The sequence below is a fragment of the Rhamphochromis longiceps genome, linkage group LG6, assembly GCF_057381845.1.
Source record: "Rhamphochromis longiceps isolate RC_006_pf linkage group LG6, R_longiceps_female_GT1.1, whole genome shotgun sequence".
In the NCBI taxonomy this organism is placed as follows: Eukaryota; Metazoa; Chordata; class Actinopteri; order Cichliformes; family Cichlidae; genus Rhamphochromis; species Rhamphochromis longiceps.
In genome coordinates, this window is record NC_140562.1 from 18,980,924 (window position 1) to 19,000,208 (window position 19,285).

The 19,285-nt window shown below is 40.2% G+C and overlaps 2 protein-coding genes across 4 annotated transcripts in view; both read left to right on the top strand.

The window, feature by feature from the left end:
* The first annotated feature begins 776 nt into the window (after positions 1–776).
* Positions 777–12,182, top strand: tapt1b (transmembrane anterior posterior transformation 1b). The gene is made up of 14 exons (XM_085409565.1): positions 777–970; positions 3,222–3,352; positions 3,451–3,569; positions 5,092–5,254; positions 5,359–5,494; positions 5,917–6,014; positions 6,112–6,181; positions 6,355–6,435; positions 6,628–6,737; positions 8,685–8,744; positions 9,617–9,685; positions 9,775–9,851; positions 9,945–10,117; positions 10,197–12,182. Exons 1-14 carry the CDS (start codon positions 799–801, stop codon positions 10,448–10,450), a joined length of 1,713 nt encoding a protein of 570 aa, XP_085265691.1. The 5' UTR covers positions 777–798; the 3' UTR covers positions 10,451–12,182.
* Positions 12,183–13,253: 1,071 nt separating this feature from the next.
* prom1b (prominin 1 b) overlaps positions 13,254–19,285 on the top strand; it is a 30,115-nt gene continuing 24,083 nt past the window's right edge. For all 3 annotated transcript variants that reach the window (XM_085409567.1, XM_085409566.1, XM_085409568.1), the window contains exon 1: positions 13,254–13,920. In XM_085409567.1, the coding sequence (XP_085265693.1) occupies positions 13,650–13,920 (271 nt within the window). In that variant the 5' untranslated portion in view covers positions 13,254–13,649. The remainder of the gene's footprint in view (positions 13,921–19,285) is intronic.

A 19,285-nucleotide genomic window follows, 5' to 3' on the forward strand; every position in this document is an offset into this window, starting at 1 on the left:
GATCTACTGTTGATCTACTGGTTACATCCAAGGTACGCAGAAGAGCATCTCTGAACACAAACCAGATGGTCTAGAGCAGCAGAAGACTGCACCAGGGGCTTTTCTGTCCGGAAAGTCACATGGGCTCACCAAAACTGCACAACAGGAGATTAGAAAAGGTTGCCTTGTTTCATGGGTTTTGATTTCTGCTGTGACATCAAGATGGCAGGGTCCGAAATGGGCATAAAAGACATGAAAGCATGAATTCATCCTGCCTTGTGTCACCTTCTTGCTAGTGGTGTAATGGTCCGCCAGAGTCCGCCTTCAAAGTAAAAGTTGTGTCTCTTGAGATGTGTTGGCTGCAGCGATATATAAGAAGAGCAGAACCACGCAAATCAGCAAATTCCTTAAATATTGAACACATTTGTGTGTGTGTTTCTGTTACTTTCACACAACTAATTGCCTAATTGCCTATAGGTGCAATTGGAAAAGGGTTATGATGATAGTGAATCTATTGCATACACGGTAATAAAAACTCAATCAGCTTTGTATGTTTTATTTTGTTCATTCACAGTCTTTCTCAGTTGAATAGGTTATAATGAAACGTAAGCTGATAGTTGTGTCATTTTATACAGTCTTTTTAATGTTTTTAGCTTCGTGGGATTATAAACTGAGAAAGGGGAAAAATAAATAATGTGCGGCAAATAATCTCAGGGCTTTGGCGACATCTGCCGGTGAGTTGAACAACCTGCAGTGCGTGATGACGTCTGACCGTCAGTTTCCCAGGCAGCAGCGGCCTGAAACTTTCGTTTGGCGAAGATGGCGGAGGCGCTGTCGACAGGTCTGGGTGAAGAGAAGGAGAAGGAGGACAGCGAGAGGGAGAAGAAGGCTGCCACAGCGGGGAAGAATAAGGAGAAAGACGGAGTCACGGAGACGCTGGGATTTAACGATAAAAATGGCGCTAGCAGGGGAAAGAAGAGCAACCTGTCAGGTGAGAGCTAGCTTCGTTTCCACAGGCGCTGACTCCCAGTTTGACAGCGCTAGCTAGCAGCTGAGATAATTATTGTTTACGGCGGCTGTAGGGTGTTTTTTGTAGAGTTTCTCGAGAAGGCATGTAAAATATCAACTGAGCTTCTGCAGCTTATCGGGGCTTGCTCCGAGTTTGCACATGTTGTGGGGATGTAGCTGCAGGCAGCCTCAGCAGCTGTTTGTGAGAAACTGAGCTGGAGTAAAGTAACGAGCAGGTGGCACAATTGTGTGATATGCATCCAAATTAAACCTAGCAGGAGGATTTCTGACTGTTAGTAAGACAGCAGTACTGCATGTGATCATGCAGAAAGTCCAGGTCAGCCAGTTGGCTTCTCGTGCGGTTTGGTTCTCTGCACAGGCGCACTCGGATGAGTCGGTGGACACCGTGTGAGCCATAGGTGCACAGACACCCGTGTTGACTTGAAAGATTGCTCAACGTAATGCTTACGGCAATCATTTTTGACCCAGTTGCAAGAAGAAGAAAAAAAGGCCATGTGTTTTCAGATGATTGGCAACATAAATTGTTGTGGTTTATTCTAGTAAGATTTGTTTATTAGAAAGCGTGTACATCCCTTCCATAAAGCTCAGCTGTTTCTAAATTTTATACACTTTTCTTTCTCTGTGAATTCAGAAGGTGCACTCGCGGTCTTCTTATGTATATACTCAATATTGCTATTTTTAATGCAACTGGATAAAGATTTTTTTGACCATTCTTGGTTGCTAAACACCTACATATTTTGAACTCTGCTCCTTTTGTTCAGAAAATAAACTTTATCTATAAAGCTCCCCCAGAGCTGGAAAAAAATACAGTACTGTTTGAGCCCTTTTCATATTTGCTTCACATCAAACACTTTTTAATATTGGTCTTAGTTCACGAGAGTAAGTACAACATGCATTTTAAATTATGATTTCATTCAGTAAGGGAAAAACACTATTCAAACCTACGTGTCCTTGTGTGAAAAAATAATTCCCCTCTAAACCTGATGGCTGCGTCACCCTTGATAACACTGCAAGAACTGCAGTCAGGCGTTTGCGATAGCTGGCAAGTGCTCCAAGTGCTCTTGAGCTTCAGGGCACTGACTACCAGACATTCTCCTCCAGGATGTTTTGGTAAAGAGCAGAATTCATGTTTCCTTTTACCCCAGCAAGTCTTCCAGGTCCTGAAGGAGCAAAGTAACCCCAGACCATCACACTACCACCACCATGTTTTATCCAGTCTCTTCTTTTTTTATTGTTGAATCATGAACTCTGACTTTAATTGAGCCAAGTGAGGCTTGCAGTTCTTCAGATATTGTTCAGGTTCTTTTGTGACTTCATAGATGAGCCGTCGATCAGCTCTCGGAGTAATATTGGTTGGCTGCCCACTCCTGGGAAGGTTCACCACTGGTCCAAGTTTTCTCCATTTGTGGATAATGGCTCTCACCATGCCTCTGTGGAGTCCCAAAGCTTTAGAAATGGCTTTGTATCCCTTTCCAGACTGCTAGATGTCAAAGACTTTGTTTCTCAGCTCTTCTTGAGTTCACGCATATAAAATATCGTTACCATAGGTTAAATTGCACTGATTTAGAAGTCAGATTAAATACCTAAATAAAAGCACTGGATGTTAATGAATGCTAATGATAGTCCATTTTAATACTAATGAAGAGGACTTCTTTTTTATTATTGGATTTATCCAAATAAAGGGAACAAAATATGCTATGAGTACTTGAAAAACCAGATGACTCTGAACAGAATACTGAGTATGCATTGTCATTATATAATGTAAAAAAGGAGCCTAATATTTAAAAAAAAGAAAAGAAAAAAAGAACATAGTATAAGGTCTAAAGCCGCTTCAAACATGTAAGTGAAATAAAAAAAGTTGATATAAAACCAAGTGACCAGAACAGCTTTAACTTTCCAAACCTTAACACCTTTGGGATGAACTGGAGTTCCTACCAGGCCTGATCGAACCACGAGTGGCCAACCTCACTAATACTCTTGTGGCTAAATGGGAACAAATCCCTTCGTTCATGTTTCTAAGCTTCAGCAGAGGAGTTTAGACGGTTCCAGCAGCAGATTAGCTCGAGTAGTTTTGGTTTTAGTGTAGCCAGTTCTCATCTGATGGAATTTACCATTAAGTAAGGACTCCTCTATGTGTGCTGTGTTGATAGTGTTGTTTGTGATAGATTCAAAACACAGTAAAAATAATAATTTATTCCTGTCTGTATCTGTAGACCTGTCTCTGGTCAGATTCATAACTACTGAGCTCACCAGAGGTTACTTCCTAGAACACAACGAGGCCAAATACACCGAGCGCAGAGAGAGGGTCTACACATGCCTCCGCATCCCCAAAGAACTGGAGAAGGTGAACACACTGTACACCCCCACACTTAAAGAAAAAAAATGAAATGAAATAAACACAGTTGTAATAAATGTATTTCTCCCCTCTCTTCCTGTTTTCAGCTGATGACATTCGGCTTCTTCCTCTGTCTGGACGCCTTCCTCTATGTGTTTACGCTGTTGCCCCTCAGGGTGATTCTGGCCCTGTTGCGACTCTTCACAGTGCCATGTTGTGGTCTCAGGTAACGTATAAGTATTAGAGTACATTTTATTATATATATAAGTATTAAAGTACATTTCCTTAACCCATCATTTGTTATTAACAGGGAATATTTTGATACATGTGCTTCTCATCAGTACAACTCCACCATCATTAAAAGTATATTTGCATAGATTGTGTTAGATGTCATTTATGTACGAGGTACAAATGTTGTGATTATCATGATTATCAGGTCCTGTGAAGTATAATGTTGGAGTAGAGCCTCAGCTCTTCATCAGTGATTTTTCTGTCTTCAAAATTGGTTAGTAAAACATAAGAAATCAGAGAATAATAGAGCAAAACAAAGTCGAAATGTCAGGCTCGACCTAGTCATTGCTGTCATGATGTTGTAAAAAAAAAGCAAACTCTGGCTATTTACATTTACTGATTTGCAGCAATTTGAGCAAGATGAATAAAATAAAGAAAAAGTTGTTTACTTTATTTACAGTCTCACTAGTTTCTTGTTTACCTGTTGTCACTGTGAGTGCACCTGCTCTCACAGATGTGGAGTAATAATAGACTCTGAATCCTGCTGTGCAATAAAAGCGTCCCAACAAGCATTACATCAGTAAACTGAACATAATGGGAGTGAGAGCAAATGGGAGGGAGACGCCGACATGGAAACCATCATGTTCGTCGGGGATTTTCAATCATGTCACCTAACTTGACCACAGTTTGCAGTTTAATAATAAACTTCTATCAACATAAAAATTAAAGCTGTTGATATGGTAAAGTTGACATACCTATAAAATGCAAAACCTTTGCCCCTATATTCCCTCGGTTATGATTGCTTTTGCATTAGGAGCTGGTTCACTGATGCTGATGTGTGACAAAGTAAACAGAAAAATGCTGAACATATTGGCCCCATTCGTCTGCTCCTTGTCACCGACACCCAGTCTGGCTTTCTGAGTCAGGATTGGGCTGATATACACTCCATGTATTAGGCAGGTGCATCCCTTATTAGTCCTTTGTTGATCAGTACTAATATTACACTGTTAATCAGTTTGATTACAGTCACTTAATTTTTTGTGTTGCGTTGTGAGCACCTTTTCCAAAATCTGCATATCTTGTGATATGTACAGCGTAGGCAACATGACCCATATTTAGAGCTTCCCTGCTTTCCTCAAATCCAGAATTCTTTTTAGAAACTGTAAAGAATCAAATTGTGGTTCATTGAGGGGAGAAAAAAAAAAAAAAAAAAAAAAAAATATATATATATATATAAATAAATATATATATATATATATATATATATATATATATATATATATATATATAAAAATAAGAATACAAATAAAACAGGTGCAAGGAATAAATATGTTCTGCAGTCCCACTTTAAAGGGGGCTCTGTCACCCTGGGCAAGGTCTTTGTCTGAGGCAGTGCAATGTTATTATTGACCTCCAGGGGGCAGCAGAGCTCTGAGGCAACAGCCAACTATGCTGTTCTGTTCTGGTGATTTTCTTGTGAACATTTTCCTTGTCTGTGACGTTTGTGTGTTATTTAGCGGCTCCCGCTTGCTTCAGCCAGCCCAGGTGTGCGACGTACTCAAAGGCTTTATTATGGTGCTGTGTTACTCAATGATGAGCTACGTGGATTACGCCATGATGTACCATCTCATCAGAGGACAGTCTGTCATCAAACTATACATCATCTACAACATGTTAGAGGTACACTGTGTAATCTTCCTCATTGGCCAGTTCAGTATCTAATGACACTGCACCACACATTGACTAGCTCTCCCCCGTCATCCTTCCCTTCCCTGTGTCGTCAGGTGGCGGACCGCCTGTTCTCATCATTTGGCCAAGACATACTGGACGCTCTGTACTGGACCGCCACAGAACCCAAGGAGAAGAAGAGAGCGCATATTGGCGTGATTCCTCACTTCCTCATGGCTGTTCTCTACGTCTGTATCCTCAAAAACATCACTGATATTAAAACGGTTAAAAGTTAGTCAGTTTAAAGTTGATTTGCAACATTAATCAGTTTTATCGTTCAGCAAAATGTTTTCCTGAAGTGTATTTAAAACAAATGAAATTAAAAGCTTAAATTCAGATTTTGAAACTGATAGAAAAAGGCCACATTAGAGGCAAAAGGAAAGACCTGGAAGAATAAATACCCCCAGTGATCCCAAACAAGCGTTATTCATCACTCTGCTATTTAATCTTCCCAGTCTTCAACTTTTTTCATAAACCAAACAGTCAATCAAAGTTGAAGTAATCAGCAGCAGCAAATCTAACAGCTGTACTTCAGACTAGTAGGGAACATAAAGTCATTGCGTCAGTATTATTACAGTGCAGAAAATGTGTGTTTTTCCTCAATATCTATCCAGTTCTTCATGCCATCCTCATCATGGTTCAGGCCACAACTCTCAATGTAGCTTTCAACTCCCACAACAAGTCCTTGCTCACCATTATGATGTCAAACAACGTGAGTTTTATGCACAGACATATTACCCCGTTTAAAACATGCGGCATCTCCAGTTCAGTCCTGATGTTTTTATGTTGGGTTTTTCTTTTTTCTGCAGTTTGTTGAGATCAAAGGGAGTGTATTTAAGAAGTTTGAAAAGAACAACCTTTTCCAGATGTCAAACAGTGGTAAGTGGTGGTAAAACAGCTGGCTACGTTCCACAAAAATCAAAATTTTTGAATACTTTGTGCCTCCTCCTCTCAGTATGATTATTTAATACAAGGTAAATATGTGGAATCGAGCTCAACTGCAGTGAGCACAAAGTAGGTTAATCCTGGATTGATTTGTTTGTTTCCCATAGACATAAAAGAGAGGTTCACCAACTACATCCTCCTGCTCATCGTCTGTCTGAGAAACATGGAGCAGTTTTCATGGAATGCCGGTAACCTAATACAAAGCTTTGCAAAGAGTACTGAAAGCTATACAGCTGCATACAGATGTGCTTTATCATAGTACCCCGATTAGGTTCATAATCGGGTCTTTTCACTCTTGCTAAGTAGCTCACTGTTTTCTTTTACTACTAATACTAGATTAAATAATTATACTGATTAGATTTCAATGTGTTTGTTGTCAGACCACTTGTGGGTGCTGTTTCCTGATGTAGTCATGGTGATAGCCTCAGAGGTTGCCGTGGATGTTGTCAAGCACGCCTTTATCACCAAATTCAATGACATCAGTGCTGATGTAAGTCCTTTCTCTGTACGTTTGACGGTTTATTAACTTGGTTAAAGTGCAGTTGAGTGTTTGGCAACTAGAGGAGAAACACATTAGTTAGAACTATTGAACTATTCTATCATGTTCACCCAACAGCAATTCAGTACAATGAGAAACACAGTTTAAATCAGATAAAATAAATCTGTTAGTTAGAATGAACATCTGACAGTCTTAGCAAGCTCCGATGTGGAAAAACTTGGAATAAATCACCATAAAATGGGAAATAAGCTTAAAAGATTATTAATACAATTAAAATTGTGGACAGTTGTCTATCAGCTTCAACACAGTTCAGATATTTGTGTGGAAAAGATTAGTGGGGAGTGTCACTATTCTAGGTATAAAAAACATTTTAATGGGATATTTTCTCATTTATGTCTTAGATCTGTTACTTTCTACATTTGGATGTGCTTTTGCGCATATAAGCACATCTAAATATTGGTATAGTGTCACCATGTATCAGCTGAACTTAGAAATGGGCTGCAGTTTTATTTATATATTCTTGGCATCATTAAACATCTGCTGCAGTGTACAGAGAAAAACCAGTGCACTATGATAATTAAGTTTTAGAGCTTCTTTTTCCTCAGTTATGGGCATTTCTCTTCAAAGGACGTCAGGGATCTTTTGGAAAACGTGTCATACCTGTGAGGTTAGATTTAGTATATGGGGAGTACAGACACAGCCTCGCAGATGGCCAGTTTAACCTGACACAAGGTTTCTCCAGGCAGTAACTGGGGATATGAAGGGGTTGGACCTGTGACACCATGGTCAGTACAACCTGTATATTACTTAACATCAGAGAGAATCTGTGCTTTGACAATAGTTGCATCAGAAAAGAAAGCCAACTAAGCGGTCAACAAAACAAATTTGAGAGTAATGTGCAGAATTTCAGTTGTATATGCAGGAAAAATGCTTACAGTGAGTAATGTAATGATGCCACACTAACAGGCTAACACGCATAGCAGCAACTAAGTTTGATCTGCTCTATTTTAGATTTGATATATGGTCCTATGGCAAGAGCTTAGTTTAATGCACACTGATCCAAGTGAAAATGCTTCCACTGTTTTCAATTGAAGAAACAAACTTCACCATTCAAACAGTGTAACCCATTTTACAATGTTGTGATCTCACAGCAAAACTAACAGCAGTGATAGAAATTACTTTAAGGAACTGAAATGATGGTGCATATTTTTCTGTCATGTTTAGGGTTATATACATGTTAAATCTAGTTTTGTGTTTCAAAACATAATAGGTAAAATATTTAGTATTTACCATATGGACCTCAAATTAAGATGATCTAGAACAATAACAGGATTAGAGTTCTGGTCACTTGACCCATATAAAATATGTTATATTGTAGTATTTCATGATTTACAAATCTGTGTATTTTCACTTTGTTGGTCTCTTTAGCACTATTGTTATACTGTTAGAGAATCATCCACCTGCAAGAGAAACCGTCAGCAGGCCCATTTTTTCCTTATCATTTTCTCACTTCCTTCCCTCATGAGTCGCCTTTCTCTTTGATTTTCCTCCAACGAGTTGTAACTATGCTTATGTAACAGAAAGCAGCCCCACAGGAAGGGATTAACCCCTTTATCCCCAAACTGTCAAACCTAATCACACAAACCTCACTCACATTGTAAGTGTTCAAGTACCTGTGAGTCCATACTAATCCACGTTTAATCCGCACACACACATTTTTGCTTCTTTTCGGCTTCATGAATTTACCTTTACTGTGCTTTCACGTCGCATTCATGCACCACAGTAAAGAACAAGCAGGTAAACCAATTATGAGACTTGCAGTAAACAAGTTAACATTTGTTACGTCACCACGACAAGGCAGGCGCTCTACTCAGTAGCTTATTTGTTTTATATTTTGATGTTTCTCTTGTATCGGTTGACACGTTGCCTCTGTCTCAGGTATACGGGGAATACAGAGCCAGCCTCGCCTTTGACCTAGTCAGCAGTCGGCAGAAAAATGTGAGTGAAGCGGCTCAAATCACAGTAATTTAGGAAAATACAAATAAAAGGACAAGGTGCTGTTTGTGTTTTCTCTAATGAAAGACAACATTTTCTTCTGTATGACACTACATATCATCTTATTTCCTCTTTTTTTATTATATATACTAGTCCAAAAACAAAAGGCAGGTTAGCGTTTTGAATAGATTTCATAAACCCTCACTATAATACAAGGTATGGCCTGGACTGCATATTCAGTGCCTGAGTAAGTTGAGGGATGTCTCTCCATTCCTGAGTGCAGGCTGCAGCTGTGCACTGCTTACTTGTTGCGGCTGCCTCTCATGAATTTCAACACAGCATGTCCCCGGCATGCTCAGTAGGAGACCTTTTGGGACTAAATCCTGACTGGCGCCAGGACATGCTCCTGATCTACTGGCCACTGTGTGCCGGTAACAGCTGTAGGGTGGGTTGCTGCCGCAAGAATGGCACCGGTGCAGGTTGGGGCGCCTCATCTTGGTACCTTTGTCCGGTCACATTTCCACCACACTCAGAAGAGCTCAGACATGCGTGCCAGCATCCACCATTGCCAGTAGCCCTGCCTCATACACCTTGATTCAGTTGCAGCATGATACACTGATGACGGTGTTGTGCATATGTCCTTTTCTGTTATTGCTATTCACCTCTGATCATAACATCTGATAATTATTGATTCTGATCCATCAGTCGGTGAGTAACGTTTAAACAGTGAATGAGGAACGTGTTGAAAGCACATCCAGCAGTTTTTCCTGATTTTTAGCTTATGATTTCATTAAAAGAATGGACTGAGTTATCCATGAGTAAAACTGTGCTGCTTGTTGATGTTTTACATAACAATGTGTTAACTGTGTCTCCAGGCGTACACAGACTACAGTGACTCAGTATCCAGGAGAATGGGCTTCATCCCGCTTCCTTTAGCGCTGCTGGTCAGTCGTTCTTTCACAGGATGGCTTTTGATATTGAGATGTTTGCTCCCACGTTTGCTTGCTTATAAATGTGACGATGTTTTTTTCAGCTGATCAGAGTGGTGACCAGCTCAGTGAAGATCCAGGGGTCGCTCTCGTTTATGTGTGTGCTGCTGTTTTACTTGGGGTAATTGGCCAACATGTCTTCATCATTTTTGATTATTTTCTTGACACTGTTTGTTTTCATGTTCACGTGACTTTTGCCTGTCTGTGTGAGCAGGATGATCACTCTGAAGGTTCTCAACAGTATCGTTCTCCTGGGAACTTCCTGTGTGTTTGTCAAAGAGGCCAATATGGAGGAAAAGCTCTTTAACCCTCCGCCTTCTGTCGCCTCCAGCCGTGCAAACTCTAGAGCTCACCGGACAAAACATGTTCACGTTTCACCGCAGCAAGGTAGCTCAGTCACTCTGTCTCACTGTCTCTTTTCCTGAGTTTAACTGCTGCTAAAAACTCTTAACTTGCTTTATAACAGAATCCACAGCTGACAAAGGAGAAACTTCTCTGCCGTCAGACATCTGTCAGCCCACCAACACAGCAGAAAACGCTGCCCCCTCCTTCCCGAAGAGTGACTCAGACACATTCCTGACGACTCCTGACGAGGAGGACGATGACAAAATCATCAACGCTGACACGGGACTGGAAGGAGGCGGACTTGCACACCGACCACCAAAGAAAGACCTGCTGGAGATAGATCGCTTCACCATCTGTGGCAACCGAATAGACTGAAGGACCAGTGTAGCAATCCTGGCAACACTACAGGGTTCAGGGATCAGACATGGGTCATGGAGCATGCTCAGACCGTACTTACTTTTGTGCACCTGACCCCTCAAGTATTTATTTATTTATTGACTGACAAAACCAGCAAAGGCATAAAGCTGTTACTACAAGCATCCGAGGTGGCATCAGACGTTTCCAGCTGGTCCTGCGTGTGTCTGATGAGCCAAGCGGGCTCTGGCACTGGGTCAGAGGCCTGGCGGTGACGCACTCGCTGATGAAGACAGCATGTAAAACACGGGAGGAGCAGACTACAGAGAGAAATCTGCGTATGTCAAATCACGTGTGTTCAGAAGCACAATCAGTAAGAAGCTGTTTTTAGAAAGAACAAAAGTTTTTACTAGTTTTTTTTAATTATTCCAAAAAAAAAAGGCTGATGATATTTGAAATGACGTTTTTATGACAGGTTTCAAATCTTTTTTCTAAATTGAATCACAATCACATGGAAGGATTCAAATCATGAAGTTATTCTGCAGACAGAAGCTCTAACACACACACACACAGAGGTTGATCTGAGGTGATGAGGTGAGTTGCAGTCCCAGCAGGTTAAATATGGCAGCAGTGACACTAAGAATGGCTTTGCTTGGCTGCATCAGCTTCAGTTGTAATGTTTGGTTTGGTAACTTAAGAGATATAAAAAGTTGGAAGGCTTAATGTCATTTGTGTTGGTATTACCTTAAAGCACTGAGATGATGGTGCAGATTTGTATTTATTTTGAGATGGCCTACCAGGCCTGACAGGTGTGACTTATTTATGTGCTTAATTTGTACCTTTTTCATTGAAGCATGTGGCCTACAGATAATAGTGGCGACACATCACAGCCATATAACATTTTCTTCTGTTTGCTTTTTGATGTTGGAAACTGATCTGACATGTTTTCTCATTCCTCGCTATCTGAGTGAGAGTGGATGTGAAAATCACATGAAATGCTTCATTGTATGCTGATTTCTTCATAATCCAGGCCAAAACTAGCTTGTCAATGAACAAAGTGCAGGTTTTCTGTGTTGAAGCTAGTTTATATCTTTTTATGCAAAACGATGGATTAAGATTTTTCTGGGGAAGGAAGTAAAGAGTTATTACAAGGATGGGTTCTGGCTGCGTGGAAAGAGAATTGCAACTTGGACTTGCTACATCTTTGACTCAAAGGTCTGAGCAGGAGGAACGCAGGACTAAAAACTGATCAGGCACAGTTCGGTCCTTAATTTGCTGGACAGTGACACAGTTTTTGTAGTTTGAGTGGATTTAAATCAAACAGTGAAGATGTGACTGAAGTGCAGACTTCAAACCTCAGTTCAAGGGGATTTACAAAAATGATCCATTAACTGTTTGGGAATTAGAGACATTTTTATGCAATACTTATACAAATTATAGACCCAACTGTTGAACAAGATTTTTTATCTTAACTGAGACCAGTGAGGGTCCATGAGGGGCACAGCCAGGGGCCAAGTCCAGTCTCACTACAGGATCATGGTCCGTACAGTGGAAAAAAATAGCTGTATACTGCTGGAAGGAGGAGTGTGAATGCAGCATTAGTGTGTGTGTGTGTGTGTCATATGTGAGGTATTTTTCAGCATGTGGATGGATCTCTACCTAAAAACGGACAGTGTATGAGTTTTTTTTTTCCTCTTCCATGTACAGCTCATTCGTGTAATGTATCTCCTTACGTGGTAGAAGGAGAATAAAACAAGACTGTTTTGTAAGTTTCTGGTGTGATTTTGTGTGTGCGCGCATGCTTTTAAGTGAAAGGAGTCGATGCCCTCCCTGTTAACCAGGCAAACACTGCAGCCCACTGTTCCCCTTGAATGGACATTTAGAGGGGGTGTATGTCATCACACACAGGGGTAGGGTGGGGGCTTTTTGCCAAAGGTCCAGCTCACATAAATGGTCTGGCTACACGACATCCCTGATTGTGTCGACATATTTCAGGTTTTTCCACATTTAACCCATCCGGTGCCACATAAAAGATGCATGTGAGATGAGAGAGGACGAAAGAGAGCACTTACTCATGAAGCCATCAAAGCGGTTTTTAAAGGCTTAACCAGACTATACTGTTTCCGTTAAACTCAATGCTTTGTTTCCACACTTTCTTGCCAAGTCAAACCTTGCATCTTTTGCCAGATGTTCCCGTTGCTGAACTATCTAACAGACAACTGCTAAGTGTCCAGACTCACTTTTACTCACAGAGGCCCAAGGTGTAGCCAAGTCAAACAGTATTTAAAACAAGATTATTCTGAACTTCTGAATCATGCAAAGCTACTTTAGCAGGCTCAGACTAAATGTATCAAGCTTGAAACACGTTCATACACAAAAATATCTCCCCATGAACCAAACCCTTCAAAATGATGATTGTTGGATCAACTGCAGGGTCAAAAAGCTCAAAATTTATACCAGTTGCGTTATTGGCTCAGATGTTGGAAGCAGAATTTTAATTCCTGAGAGAAAAAGAACACAAACCAAAGCCAAATAGTAAGACATTAGTATGAATAGCAGAGGCAAGATTTATGATTTTTTTTTTTAAAAAACATTTTTGGTTTTTATTCACTCATTTTGTTATTTTTAGTTAACAAAAATCTCCACACCTCGTTATATTTTACTGTATTGACTCTGTCCTGGACAAACAAACAGCCTGCTTAAATCCACCTTTTGGTTTCCTGTTGTGAAGTCAGCGGGCGTGCTCAGCTGACCCTCTCTGAACCTCTGCTTGAACAGTACACCTGGGGATGAGAGAGAGAGAGAGAGAGTGTGACAGGTGGCTGGTCAGAGCGGTGTCGCGCGCCACAGATGCTCCCGACCAGCTTTCAAACGCGCGCGAGCGTGCTCGAGCCTTTTACGTGCACGCGAGATTAGGCTGCTCGCAGGACGAAGCCGGTGAGAATGTGTGAGCGCTCGTCTTCGGCCGCCGGAGCCCCGGGAAGATGTCGGTGATGACTCCATACCGGGAAACCCGTAGCTAACGGCTGCTACTCCTGCGACCATTGGATGTTGTTTTTAAAACTTTTCCTTAGGACGGTTGTTTTTGCGGTGTGGGGATAAAAAAACACCACCCGGAGGGACAGGTGTCACCCCCCCTTCTCCCTCCAGTTTTGTGTTTCCTTTCCCCCTCATACTTTTTTTTTTTTTTTTTGGAAACCGAGTAGGACCTTGGGGAGCCATGCTGTGGACACGCTGGCTCGTGCTGCTGCTCTGCTGGGGGGCCACAGGCAGCGAAGAGCAGGCGGATGAGAGGGGCGCGGTACCGGCTGAGGTCCGGTCGGACTCCCGCAGAGAGCGCTCACCTCCGCCGGTGGAGCCGCTGGATTTTGGGTTTGTACCCGCGGCGGTTTACGACACCCACGCTTATTACGAGCCAGGGAGCATGGGGATCCTCTTCCATATGGTCCACGCGTTTCTCTACATCATTCAGCCGAACCCCTTTCCCAAAGGTGAGATTACCGACACCTCCCCACCCGTGTTTCCTATTCCCAGGACGTTGTCTTTACGGTGCACCACCGTGGCCTAGTTCAACTTCAACGTTAGTGCGGCTCGAACAGGTGCGACCAATCACATTTAATTAGGCTACCTGAGGAGAAAGTTCAGCAAGTATTTTTAGCACCCGGTTTATAATCTGTTATTTACAGCAGCAGAACTCGTTATGACCACAAACTTGACTCAACCTTACTTGTCATCCAGATGCTGCTGTACAGATGCTCAGTATACATATGTTTATGCATATCTGTCTATATATGAAATACAAGTGCACAGTCCATTTATGTAAGAAGTGCATTACTTGTCAGTGTAATCACAGTCACAATCACAGGACATGAGACAGAGAGATACTTTATTGTGTGCAATAAGTGTGCAATTGTGGTGGAAAAGTGTACAATTGAGAATGTGTGTATGCAGGGTTTCTCTTGGCTGAAAGCAGGCTTTCAGGGATGAAACTCTATTAGTCTGCATATGAATAAGCTAATTCGTTTGCATAACCTTACTTAATAGATGTCTATGGATTTTTCTCGTATTTTTATCCATTTGAAAATCAAAAAAAAATGTTTTCTGATTGGGTAAATTCAACCACATTTAAAAAAAACTAATTATAAATAGATACAGCTATATTAAACATATTTTTACATGAAAGAAAAATATTGATATGCATTTCAATATTAAAGCAAGTAAGTAAAAAAGAAAAAAAGTGGACCATTGTTTTTCCATTTAAAGGTCTGGGTCCACACAAGCTATAATTAATGTGAGAATCTAAAAATATATATATCCTGATTAAACAAAGACATTTATTTTTAGACTTTGATTCTCCTCACTGCCCACGTTGATGCCATGATTTGTTTTAAGGCATTGAACGTCAGGCAGCTCACAAATCACTCACTTGGCTTAGAGGTCGGGGACCTGACTGGACTGTTGTACGTCATAAACCAAATGGCAAAGTCCAAATAAACAGTAATAACCTCAACAAGGCTGCTGTGGCGCGAGTTATTTGTGCTGTGCTGCTGTGTCTGTAACCCTAAACCCAGAGGTAAACCTGTGCCATGTCATCGTTATCTAATTTTAACACTGCTGCCACCCCCCCCCCCCCCCCCCCCAAAAAAAAAAATTAAAATTAAAATCCCTCAAACTCAAAGAGCACAAAGGGGGTGGTATGCTGTGATGATATGCGATTGTTGAGCAGCTTAAAGGGATCCGTAGCTGTCATAAGTCATGAATGATCTCCTGCAAGCCCATGCTCCAGGTGATTCATAGGTGATCACAGGATCAATAAAAACAATGTATGTTGCTCTGTTGTCTTTGTGATGAAGGCCAGTAAGTAATCCAGTGATCACATCCCATCAAAAACAGTTTGTTTATGTGTTGTATGTGCAACTATGGGTGGTCACGTTGGTTGATGACACACAGCAATTGGATTGAAGGTTTTAAGTTGCTGCCATTTCGGTGTCCAGGGTTAGGGCCGCTGGCTGGCTAATCAATTAGCAGATCTGCGATTAAGGGAAGCTTTCCCAGTCACCTGCATCACAGCATAATACCTTAATCCGCTGCACCATATGCTGCTATTCCATTCCAGTATGACTCACTATCACACACACAGGTAGCCCACCTGGATGCCACATCATCTCCCTGTACGTATATGTATAAATGCTTTACACGACCTGAGCCTGGTAGACAGTGGCAGGTGCATGTGTTCATTTGTGGTGAATGCAACACTGTCAAGCAAAACTGTTATGAACATTAAATCAGAAGAAGGTGCCATATATATGTTTTGTTCATTTGCTTCTAAAGCTTCCAATTTCAAGCTTACAGTAGGGGAAAAATTATTGAACACGTAAATATATTTCTAAAGGAAATTCTCACAAGATGTCTGTAACAACCCATCCAGCCCACACATGCAATGAAATCAAACCATAGATGTACATAAATTATGTGTAATAATGAGAAATGACAGAGAAAAGGACATGGAAAGTCATGACACCAGCTGAAATTTGTCAGTACTTACATAAATGATATTGATTGGCCACCTGGTTCAATCCTATCTGAAGTGCCATAAAAAGCTGTCTCATTACTAAGGTATCATACAAGAAATATGTCATTATGGGTAAAACTAATGAGCTCTCTCCGTGAGCACTGTTGGGGCCGTAATCAGGAAGTGAAAAGAACATAATTTCACTATGAAATTGCCATAACCAGCTACTCCCTGCAAGATTTGGGACAGAAGAGTGAAAACAAATATCAGAAGAGTTGTCTATGAGCCAAGGACCACTTGTGGAGAGCTACAAAAAGACCTGGAATCAGCAGTAGGGCTGCTCGATTATGGCAAAAATGATAATCACGATTATTTTCACTGAAATTGAGATCACGATTATTTGACGATATTTATTTAACCCTTTAAGACCTACCATAGAACCAAGTCCACCAGAGCTTATATTATTTTTATTTATTTTATTTACATGCTGTAGTGCCATTTGTGGGAGCATTTCAAGTTGCTATACATCAATACAACTGTTATAGCCCATATTTTAATAATATGTATGCATTAAGTGCATAGTAATTACATAAAATTCAAAAAAGTGCAATAAACTACAAAAAAATTTGAAAATCGCTTTTGTTTTGTTTACATATATTTCTACTTGGAGAAGTTTAAGAGGTTTATCCCTCAAAACTTTAAATACAATAAAGTTGCAAAAAATAGTTTCCCACCACAGGAAATTTATTTTGAGTGTCTTCATAGTTTTATTTTGGAGATACAGCAATTTTTATATACTGCAGGAAAAACAAAAAACAATCCTATGATGCAAATTTGCAAAGAAAACAGCATGTGCATCATTTCACTGTGGGAAGTGTTACGAACAGCTGATAGGAACGGCAAAGCGTGTTTCTGGAATATTATGTTTTTGTTCATGCAAGCGCTTTTTATGCAATTTTTGCAAAGCTATATGTGGAACGAAACCGTGACCGAGGACAAGCTGATGGCATCAGATGTAAGTACAACTCCTCCGGTTTCATATGCAAAACAAATTATTGCGCTAGCTTACACGGTTCAGATTCTACAGGGATTTAAAAATAGTTACGCAAAACGGAGCGTGCTGCTCTGACCGGCTTTAAAGGGTTAACAATGACTTTAAAAAAAATAATATAAAATAGTGTGCAACACCACTGAAGTTTTTTTTTTTTTTTTTTAACTCTTTTCAACCAACGGCAGTCACTCTCCAAATAACTTCTGCTTAGCTTTCCGAGCTTCCCTCGGGTCCTCTTAATCAGCGGTCTCCACCCTTTTTTGCGCCACGGACCGGTTTATGCCCGACAATATTTTCACGGACCGGCCTTCAAGGTGTCGCGGATAAATGAGGGAGGGGCTAATAATCGGCTCGGTCATTTTTAATGATCGTTGAAAGCCCAGATCGTAATCGTGATTAAAATTCGATTAATTGAGCAGCCCTAATCAGCAGGTACAATTGTTTCAAGGAAAGCAATAAGTAATGCACTTGACTGTATGCACACTCACCTTGCAATACTCCATTCACAAAGAAAAGGCATGCTGAAGCATGTATGCAGAACAACATTTAGACAAGCCTGTAAAATACTGGGAGAATATAGTCTGGTCAGATTAGACTACGATTGATATCACTGGAGGCCATAATACACAATGTTCAGAGGTCAAAAGGCAGTGCATATCACCCCAGAAACACCATACCAACAGTGACGTTTGGAGGTGGGAGTATCACAGTGTATGGCCGTTTTCCAGCCTATGGCACTAGCACACTTCGTCTAATTGAAAGAAGGATGAATGGAAAAATGTGATGAGACATTCTTGATAAAAAATCTTCTTCCGTCTACCAGGAAATGACATTTCAGGACATTTGAAAGACATTTCAGGAAGCAATGATCACAAACACAGCCATGAAACTCTCAGCTGGTTTCAGAGGAAGAAAACAAAGCTACTAGAATGACCCAGCCAATCTACAGAAACAAATAAAACTCAGAGTTCATAGAATGGGTCCACGAAACCTCCAGGATTTGAGGACTGGCTGTAGGGAAGAACTGGCTAGAATCACACCCGAGCAGTGCATGCAGCTAGTTTCTCCATACATCGTGAAGCTGTGATCACCAACAAAAGGTTTAGTACGAAGTATTAAATACATTTCATTAAATACTTTTTCCTGTGTCGTTTCTCATTATTACATGTCACTTAATTTATAGACATCTATAGCTTGATTTCCTTGCATGTGTGGATTGGATGGGTTGTTACCGACATTAAGTGATCATTTCATGTCAATATCACCTTTAGAAATACATTTACTTAGAAATTTACCGATGTGTTCAATAATTTTACCCACTGTAAATGCTTTACACATCCTGATCCTCTGAGGTAGTGACCAGTGCATGTGTTTGTTTCAGGTGGTTGCAAAGCTGCCACAATCCCTAAATCAAGAGAAGGTTCAATAAAATACATATTTTTAAGCCTCCACGAAATATTTTCTCATAAGAAACGATAATTAACGAATATTCCTTTATCCTTAAAAAAAACATATTAACTGACGTCATGATATGCAGATAACCTTGATATTTAAACCTAAAAATGTGAAAAAATTATAATATGGTTATATTAATTGTAATATTATAAATAAATAATCCAGTAGTGTTGCTTGAATTCCAGAATCCCTTCCATCTTCCTTCACTGAAATTTGAATGATATTAGTTTTTACAAATCAAAAGAGAGACAAAACATAAAAGAACTTTAAGATACATTGATTTTTCTTTTTTTTTTTACATTTCTATGGACTTGAGAGATACTGATAGCTTTACTCCCATGTGGGTTAGTTGAGGGTAGTCTAATTTTTGGTATTAGCGATCCCTACATTCAGATAAATTGCTTTTAACATAAGTTATGAACCAGGCTAATTTCATTAGCCTTTTGTATAATTTTTTTTCATGTACTAATAGAAGGAAGTAATAAAAATAATGTGCCGAGAGGCTGAAAAAGTTTGTCTTAAACAAAATAAAGTCCTAATAAACATAAAAATTTATGTTCATCTGAGAAACGTGTTTTTCACATACTTTGATGTGTCATGACGTTACAGTTGAAGTAATACAGTTGTGTAGTGTTTTGTGGTCTTTCCACATGCAAACACCTTTTATGTTTGCACAGCTACAGTTAAAGACTGTAGCACATCTGCTGTGTGGTCAAAAGAAACACCACATGTGATCTGAGTTTAAAGCTATTTGAAAAAATGAATTATTAGTAGTAGTATCTGTAAAGCTTATACATTTAATTTTTTAAAATAAAATACTGGCAAGTATTTCCCTGTA

Excerpts from the sequence above, each read along its gene's own strand:
- tapt1b (XM_085409565.1), top strand. The coding sequence starts at position 799 with ATGGCGGAGGCGCTGTCGACAGGTCTGGGTGAAGAGAAGGAGAAGGAG. Across the intron at positions 5,255-5,358 it reads TCATCTACAACATGTTAGAG|GTGGCGGACCGCCTGTTCTC; the intron begins GTACACTGTGTA and ends CTGTGTCGTCAG. Across the intron at positions 6,436-6,627 it reads GCAGTTTTCATGGAATGCCG|ACCACTTGTGGGTGCTGTTT; the intron begins GTAACCTAATAC and ends GTTTGTTGTCAG.